General features: G+C 44.1%; 1 protein-coding gene across 1 annotated transcript; it reads right to left on the reverse strand.

Annotated features, from left to right (window-relative positions):
* Window positions 1-276: 276 nt before the first annotated feature.
* Window positions 277-8,299, reverse strand: COQ2 (coenzyme Q2, polyprenyltransferase). Its single transcript, XM_039551541.1, is given in 8 exon segments — window positions 277-873; window positions 3,310-3,498; window positions 3,956-4,089; window positions 4,978-5,063; window positions 5,296-5,417; window positions 7,816-7,982; window positions 8,072-8,215; window positions 8,218-8,299. Coding segments are annotated over 8 exon segments (1,080 nt in total). The 3' UTR covers window positions 277-717.
* Between the last annotated feature and the right edge of the window lie 1,523 nt (window positions 8,300-9,822).

The following is a 9,822-nucleotide window of genomic DNA, read 5'->3' on the forward strand; positions in this document are numbered from 1 at the left end:
GTTCCAGTCACTCTTGACAAACAAGCTCAGCTCACTCTGTGCAGGCAACTTTGCAGAAGCCCGTTCTTTTCACATGGAAAGCACCCACTGCAACAATCACAGCAAGAGCAGAAAATCTTCTTAAATACTCCTCTATGGACTCCTTATTGTGGACCTCACACACTCAGAGTCCTCACTGCTCCTAGACATCCCAGGAAAAAACCAGTTACTGCAGTTCTTCCATGCAGCAAGCTCCAACTCAAACTGAGAACTACCTTTGTAATAAACCAGACCATCAAACATGTACAGCCAGATTTTATTTACATCCAGAAATCATTTTGCATTTTTACACTTGCTGTCACTAAGAGACACCTGCTTCATATAAAATCTTGGGTTCACAGTCTCCAGAGCTTTGAGCAACCAAGTGTTTATCACCTGTCACCTGGGAGAGGTGGCATGCACTGCACACTAGAGCTTGGTTTATCTGAAGTTTGCTGATACCACAGGACCAGCAGAGGAGCTTCATTTATTGGAGCTTCTATGCAGATTGAAGTTATTGACATATAACCAAAACTTTAATTGTAGAATTATCTCAATTGCATGATTCCAGAAACAAGAATGTTCCCACCAGCTTTTATAAATAAACAATATAAAGCAGCTATACTTATATTAAAAGTGTTTTTCTTCTTACAATACTTACACTTTAGTTAGACTAAAATATAAGTATAGTGATTTCAACTATCTGTTTTCTGAAGGCTCCCCTACATTTTTAAAGTCTTTTCACTTCCACAGATTTCCAAGCACAATCCCTATGAAGAGCAGAATTCCTACAGTACGATTTGAAGCAAATTTTTTCCAACAGTCTTCAGGCTTGTCCATGTCCAAAGTGTAAATCTGCAAAAGCACAGTGCAACATAACAAGATTATTATTCTACAGACTCATAAATATCTGACACATCACAAAATGATCTGCAACTTCAAAAAATTATTCTTAAATTCCTAAGTCTACCCTTACCTCCACAAGAAACAGGAATACTCTGTGCTTAAAACTTTTTTTGCCTAACTGGCATCTGTGTTTGACAGATTTATTCAACATACAGCAGAGAAGTCAAGGATCTCATATGAACATGGTTCCCAGGCCATTTCAATGGAAGACTATATAAACAGCCTGGTTACTGGTGTATCTGGTTTGATATTTAAAAGTGCAAAAATATCTGGGCATGCCAATAAATCTCTTTGAGGTTTTCCTCAGTTGGTTGCCATCTAATTCTTCGATGTAGCTTTAAATAAAAATAAGCCCCCCAGAACATGCACTTTTCCATCTCTGCTGCAAGGTGGTGTTCCATGTTCCAGTAGAGACAAGGCACTGGAGAGCCAGCAGTGAACCAGGGTAACTGGAAAGCACAGGGGAGTGCCAGGCCCTGCCTTGCCACACAGGGCTGGTTCAGTCCAGTTGCTCTTAGCCAAGTTCATGCAATTCCCTTCCAAACAAGAACCAGGACACCTGCAACAGCAGCCAGAGAGCATGGCAGCTCCCTGCTGTGAGTCACAACTAAAAGTAAAACAAACAAAAAAAAACCAAACCCACAAGATATAGCAAGAGCAAAGTTACTGAAAAATATTGCCAAAACCAAACTTTGGTGCCAAAGTCTTGAGAAGGATAACAAGAGGGAACGTTGAGCAAAATGAGTGAAAAGATTAATAGAGAAGGAGCCCCTAAAACCTCAAACCTTGCACTTCAGCCTTTGAAAAAGCTAAACCAGAAAGTATTTGGCTGAAAGAAGTGAAACCTACCCCAGAAAACCTGCTTTATTTGTGGTTGTACAAAGAAATCAGGGTTGGGTCCTGACGAAATCATCAAAAACACTTCACAAGCTTCTAAAATATGATGTGATCCACACCCTTAAGAACTTGTCAGCCCCTCAGACACTGGGGACTTGAAACACTGAACTGACACATAGAACTCAACAGCAGCCAAGCTATACTTTCAGAAACACAAGGAAAGTAAAAGATACTATTTTTCTGTTGGCACCCTTCTTGAGAGGGATATAATTTGACATCATCATGACCCAAATTCCTCTGCCTCAGGCAAAAATTCAGTGAATTAAGGAATCCTGGTCCTCAAGCATCTTACTCAGCTTTCTAAACTCAGTTAAGCACACGATCAGAAATCCTGAACAAGAAGGTAAGCATGAAAACATTTAAGCAGGACTAATATTAAAATAATCACTCAAAAAGAAGCTACTCTATGGTACACAGAACAGTTCTTCTATTGTGACTTTGGCAGTCCACATGACTGTGAATTCTCCATCAATTACACTCATTAGGTCTGCATCCTCACTTATAAAGATTCTTAAAAGTGGTTTCCACTCATGCCAAAACCACGGCATAAAGCCTCACTAACAATTCAAACTGTAAATGATCGTGCAGTGGATGTAGTATTCTTTCCCTCATACATTTCCAAGCACAGTCACTAGGAAAACAGCAGCTGAGTGCCAGAGTACATCACCACAAGAATTCACTTACTCAGATATATGTTTAATATCCACGCATGAGCATTAAAATGCAACATATGACCAACATGTTTTAAAAAGTCCCACATTACCACAGATTGAACTGCTTTAGACTGGCAATGGTTTTACTACTTGCAATACACAACCTCTGCCACCATTTACCTATCAAGACCAGCAATTAATTTTTGAAGAGAACTGACCTGTCACTTACTACAAGACTGTGTAACACAGCTGTTAGGATTCAGAAAGAACAAGGTAACAAGATCCTATCTGCATCCTTTACTGAAAAAGCTAATTTCTTTCTTTCTGTTATGCATAAAAATTTCTAAACTAATGCAACTACAAGACTGAACTTAATTGTCCTCTGCTATAAAAAGAACTCTGAGCTAGAACTGTCAATTAACACAAAATTATAATATTAACATCTGCTATTATATGTGCCAGACACTGCAAGAGCCGAATCAGAACAGTCAACACCACAGTACTTTGTAGCTTACTGAGGTGGATCTAGCAGCAGCTGCTGCTGGGAGTGAGGAGAAAAGCATTTCCTTGAGGTCACAACTTAATGTGTGCACTTCTGTTGGTTATAACAGACTGAAAGCAGTGCTCCGCTGTTTGTGGTCAGGACCAAAGAGCTCTTCAACCAAAAGGTCTGCAAAAGGTACTTAAGAGGACCAAGCTTATTGTCAGAAGACTTCAGTTCTCATTACAGGAACTGTTTTGCATGGGTAGCTCATGAATTCATGGGGGTTGAAGAGTGCTCTGACTTCTTAGTAAGAACTTCCACATGGAAAAAGTATAAATAAATCCATCAAACCTGGTGTGCTAGATGAGCCCCTACGGCAGCTACAGCCGAGTAATACGGGAAGGTTTGATTGCAATTCATCCCTGCCACACACAAACTCAGGAGCATGGCCAGGCTGAAGCCACTGAGCCACTGCTTCGTGTCCTCCTTGAACTGCAATGCAGTTGACTTCACACCAATCATGATGTCATCCCTCTTATCCTGAAATGAAAGGATGAATTAGCAGAAAATCCATAATCCAATGCCACTTCATAAGAAAAATAAAAATGGGGGACTTGCTTAAATTTCCAATGCTTCTTACTAGGAACCCAATTTAAGAGCAGTTGTAGGTCCCCACATTACAATTTAAACTAGAAGGTTGGTCTTAGAGCTGCTTTAGCAGCCGAGAGTTAATACCAACATCAAAGTTATTTACACAATATGAAAGTGTGAGAGCACAAAGGGCATTTTACTTCCATCTTTCCACCTCATTTGTAAAACCTTGGCAAACAGCAATAAAATATTGAAGGGCTGAGACTCCTTTGGTGCTGCTTCAGCTCAGCTGAAGGGGAAGAACTGCAAGAGGTTAGTTCTGCTATTTGACAATGAACTTGTAAATGACACATGCAAACTTGTGTGTTTAAACACAGGCATCTGGAATGTCTCACTGTTACCCTACCTGATGTGCATAAATGGTGTCGTACACCAGTGTCCACATGACTCCAGCAAAGTACAAGGGCAAACACACAGACCACTCACACGACCCTCTGATGGCAGACCAGCCAAGAAGGGCTCCCCAATTAAATGTAAGTCCTAAAAACATCAGGAGAATTAAAAAAAAAAAAAAAAAGTTAGAAGAATGCCAGCAGCAATTAAATATTATTTATTTGAGGGTGTACTGTATCAGCAGCTTTTTGTATAATACTGGCATCTCTATTTTTCTACTGCTTATTTTCAGACAGGTAATAAATATAAGCTATTTGACATTAAATACTCTGGACATACAAGGAAAAATACATATACCACACATTTTTCCCTAATTTAAATTTGACTTCATTAGTGTAGGGCAACATTTGCACAGAACTATTCCAGAATATTCAAACGACAGGTCTGAAGGTAAAATGCTCAGATGTCAGTGTAACAAAAGATGTCAGCATAACTGGCTGCAAAACAGTACACAGCAGCCAACTATGGTACTTCTGGGCTGAAAATAACAATTTTGATTAAAAAACCCCTGAAGACAGCTGGAATATGAAAGCCAATATACACAGGTATGTTTTAGTAGCTCAGCCTAAAAGACAAGCACCATCGGTATCTGTCCAGGAGTTATTTTAGAAGCTGAAGACTGAAATGCTGTACAGACAAATCTGTATTTAAGAAGGGTTTTGAAATAACCCCAAAACCATATCTCATTCTCAAATGACTAATATTTATTTCTTCCCTACTTTTCTTCCTCCTATCACTCTATCAAAACAAGGAACTGATTTCTAACAAAAAAACCCCATCTACAGCCACACATCAACTCTGATGCCTGATATAAATGAAGAAGCTTGTGGCACAACAGAGCTTTGTGTACAAGTTGTTTCTATTTTGATATAAAGTTTAAAAAAATCTGATTGCTAAAGCTCAAATATTAATTTGTAAAACACTCCAAAAACTACAGCTGAAATAAAAAAACCAGTAAAAATATTTCCATCTCACCCAAAACTAGCTGTGGCCAGTATGTTATTCTCTTCATCAGAGGGTAGGTGACCACAAGGGATAAAGAGGCTGCTCCCAGAATGATACTGTGGAAAGTACCAAAAGGATTATTGTTTGCCAGGCTAAAGATCGATAGATGTAGTGCAGCATTACAGGATCTGTACATGGTACTGAACTAATTCTTTTCCTTTCAACTACAATTCCATGACTAATAACCTCCTCCCTCTGACCCCAACACCTTTTCTGCTCAAAATCTCTGTGCTTAACCCAGGACCCAGAACCAGCCTTTAAAAACCAAAAAGATAACTCATACATCACCTATAGTAATTCAGACACAGAAGTACACAGAGTGCCAGGCTGAGCTGTCCCCCGAGAAAAACCAAGGACTGAAAAGTGGAGATATCTCCAGCTGCCAGGGGTCTGCTTGCTGTCCTTGCAACCTAAAAAATGGAAATAGTATTACCACCAGGTACATCTGCAAGTGATGGGCAATTTTTGTTTGTTACATTGTTTTTACAATGTTTTGTTTCCTATTTTCTGAGGAGAAATGAAAGGGCCCTAATTTTGTTGCTGACTTTTGTTTCTCTCTAATGGCATTTTCAGAATCCAGTCCTATTGATGTGGAGTTAATAGCTGTGAAATGACAATTAATTTAATCCTATCTGGGATACAGTGGAGTTTAGAAACTCTGTCTGGAACAAGAAATCATATAAGTAAACTCTAAGAAAAAAAACAAATATCAGAAAAAAAGTTAAAATAAATGAATGGTGAGTTACTTGCCAAAGGTGACCAATGCTGAAAAACCCCAAATGACTGAAATTCACCTCAACATGAGGAAGAACTTCTTCATACTGAGAGTGGCAGAGCCCTGGAACAGCTGCCTGGGGAGGTGGTGGAGTCTCCCTCTCTGGAGACATTCCAACCCCACCTGGATGTGTTCCTGTGTGACCTGCTCCAGGTGACCCTGCCTTGGCAGGGGGTTGGACTGGATGATCTCCAGAGGAGCCTTTCAACCCTACTGATTCAGTGAAATTGTGCATGTCAATGAAAATGGTGTCAAGTCCATTCAAACAGGTTCAAAAGCCAACTTTTTACAGAATATTATGTACATATAAAGTGCCTTGCCTATGCTTTAATAATGTGAATTTAAATATACTCTTTTAGCTTGCTCTCCCCCCTGCCATCCGGTTATGTTAAACACCAAATACTGCTTTTGCAGTTTAAACACACACTTAATATATCTGTGACCAATTCCACTGCACGGTGCAACCAAACATGGGATGTTTCACTTAAAGAAAACATCCCCCAAATAATCAGTAACACGAAATCTAAATCACAAACCACCATCACCTACACCAGCCCACATCCTGCTCTTGGCCTGGCCTCGACTCTATGACACTTGTGTTGAAGGCAGCCCTTTAAGGTACTCCAGAAAAAGCTGTGAAGGCAATTTTTAAAACTTTCCATCTAACCACACATAATGCATAAATTAAATCATTATACTGAAATTCCCTCTTACTTATCACACCCCCACATCAAATCTGTTTAGCATATGTAGTTGTTAACATCTTCCAAACCCTAAACCATCCAAAGCTGCCACAAATCCCATCCTGATTGCCTGCCTTCCCAACAGGACAAATACAAATGCCGTAGTAAGAACTTCATATGATTGGATATTCTGTGTCTTGCATGGCCAAAACCCAAACTCCAAAACCAGAGGAACAATACAGGAACAGAAAACAGGACGAGCAAACAGTGACGCATCACCAGGACATTCCCCTCCAAGCCTGCACCTGTGCACATTTCAAAATCTGACACTGGGCACTGCCTTTTTGCTTATTTCCCTCTTCTGAACAAATGGGAGATGATAATTGAAAAATACAACATAAGAAAAGGAGATTAGCTCAGGGTTGGGCATGATACTCTGAAAAGCCAAAATTAATTATACAACAATACAAGGAAACACTGCTCCTAAAATTAAGGGAAAAAAAAAAGTGGTCCTTGGGTAGGTTGTAACTAGCAAGTATAGCAAAACAGCGTTACTTGTTTTGTTCTGTCATGCAAAACAAGGTCGAGAAATAAACTTTTTCAAGTACTACCTACAGCTGACAACAGCATGTATTTTATCTGACACAGAGGTGAGTATTCCAGAAGATTTATTACAGTCCTGGACAGAGAAATGTTATACAAAATAAAGTAATTTCTACTATTTTTGGAGGAAACTTAGATTAATTGTGTGCATCTCAGATAGAAACATGGAGGAATTCCTGAACCTGAGGCCTGTACTCAGCAAGGAATCACTGATGATGTTCGTGTACTTCAGTGCCTTCAAGATCCTTTGTGCCTGGCTAAGAAAAAATAGCATCTGTTAAGTGGAGTCACCCTCCCTGGAGACATTCCAAACGCAGTTGGATGCATTCCTGTGTAACCTGCTCCGGGTGAGTTGGCCTTGGCAAGGGGGTTGAACTAGATCATCTCCCGAGGTCCCTCCCAAGCCTAAAAATTATGTTTATTCCGTGATCATGCAGATGAGTGGGCACATGCTTGGTTCACTGAATCACAGAAGGGCTGTAAGACCAGCTTGTTCCAACCCTCGTGCAGTGGGCAGGGACACTTTTCACTAGACCAAGTTACTCAGAGCCCCATCCAACTTGGCCTTGAACACTTCAAGGGATGGGACATCTAAAACTTCTCTGGGCAACCTGTTCCAATGCCTCACCATCCTCACAGTGAAGAATTTCTTCCCAATATCTAATCTAAACCTACTCTTTCAGTTTGAAGCCATTCCCCCTTGTCCTGACATGCTCGTGTCAGCAGCCTTGCTCCATCGTTCTCTACCTGTCTGTCATAGTCGCGGTCCCACATGTCATTGATGGTGCAGCCGGCCCCTCGCATGAGCACGGCTCCCGCGCCGAACAGGGACAGCATGTGCCAGTCCGGGAGGCAGCCGGGAGCGGCCGCCAGCCCGATGCTCCAGGTACACGGTAGGTACAGCAGCCACGTCCCTGCGGGGAGACAAAACCCGCGGGCGGGCTCAGCGGGGAACGGGAGCCCACGGGGTGCACGGGGCCCTGAGCCTCCCCGCCACGCTCACCGGTGGGCTGGTGCAGCCGCATGAGCCGCAGGTACGGCTGCAGCGGGGCCGGCGCGGCGCGCACCAGCTCGGCCGCCGAGAAGCTGCGCGGCCCCGGGGGCGCGGCGGGGCGGCGGAGCAGCAGCGGCGGGGCGGCGGCGGCGAGGGCGGGCGGGCGGCGCGGAGCCCAGGGGCGCCCCGGAGCCCGGGGAGGCCCCGGCACAGCCGCGCCAGCAGCGCCGCCGCCATCTTGGCGCCGCCCCGTTGCGGACCGGACGGGGTCACGCGGCCCTGCGCGGGCGCTCCGCCCTCGGGCGCTCCCCTCGGGCGCTCCGCCTCGGGCGCTCCGCCCTCGGGCGCTCCGCCCTCGGGCGCTCCGCCCTCGGGCGCTCCGCCCTCGGGCGCTCCGCCCTCGGGCGCTCCGCCCTCGGGCGCTCCGCCCTCCTCCGCCCTCGGGCGCTCCGCCTCGGGCGCTCCGCCCTCCTCCGCCCTCGGGCGCTCCGCCCTCCTCCGCCCTCGGGCGCTCCGCCCTCGGGCGCTCCGCGCCGGGGCTGAAGCGAGGCGGGTTGGTGTGGGGATTATCCTCGTCCCCGAAACGTAAAGTGGTTGTTCTTGGCATACGCGTCATCTCCCAGACCTCTCCTCGCTGTAGTTAATAAAAACATTTCGGGTTTCCCCTGCGGCCTTTGTACCTCTTCTCCTCGCTCCCTCCGTTCTCCCACCATCTGTGTGAGGGACTGAAATGCTGAGGGCGAATGACTCAAATAATCGACGAGCTGCAAAAGCAGCCGGCCCTTAGCTGAGGCCGGATTTGCAGCCCCCGAGCCGGAGGGGAGGAGGAAGAGAGGGTTTGGTGTGTGTGGTGGGAAACCTCGGACCTGCATAAGAACAGCCCAGGAGGCCACAAGAAATCCACCTTCGGGGAGGTACCTGGGCATTCCCACCTGAACCAGATTGTATATTAACCCAATGAACTTCATGTTTCAAGGGCTTCCCCCACCCCTGATGGATCAAGACTGCCACCATCACACATCAAAATTGTATCAGTCAAGTCTCATTGCTTGGTCCACAGGTGGTGATATCTGTGCAGAGAAATACATAGTGCCAGAGGTTTATGTTCAAAAAGGAGACAGAGGAGTCCTGTAACTTTATTCAAATAAAGGGAGAGGCCATGGGGCATTCTCTTGGGGTCTCTCAAGTTGTTGGAGGATGCAGCCTCCTTTTAATCCTATTTTCCTGGCCGCATCACCCTCTTCCTTTCCCCATTGGCTGAAGTACTTGAGAGGTACAGACTTCCCAAAATGCCTAATACAGACCCCCTTCTGTATGCCCACCCCTCCCCCACTTCTTTTTCTCTGTGTCTCTGTTCTTTTTCTCTAAGTCCAGGAATTTAACACGGCCTTGGATGAGCAACAGTCTGTGTCAATTAGTAACATTCCTCTGAAATTTATGGTTCCTCCTGTTGCTTCTTTCACCTATCAGTATCTGGCTTTTCCTACAGGCAGACTTACAGTTTGTTTGTAAAGACACATTCTTCTCATTCCTTTCATGTCTTTCCACTATCTTGTCCTTTCTCTTTCTTTTCCTTATGTATTTTCTTAAATGATATCTTTATAGTTTTCTATTGTTGTATTTCTGTTGATAATAGCCGCAACAGCTGCATAACTCCTTTCCATCGTTCTAAACTAAGCCTGATGTATATAAACACCAGACATTCAAGTGTCATTTCACTCTAATCCACCCCGAGGGACCGATTAACAAGAACCTCAGTT

Source organism: Corvus cornix, chromosome 4 (assembly GCF_000738735.6).
Source record: "Corvus cornix cornix isolate S_Up_H32 chromosome 4, ASM73873v5, whole genome shotgun sequence".
Lineage (NCBI taxonomy): Eukaryota > Metazoa > Chordata > Aves > Passeriformes > Corvidae > Corvus > Corvus cornix.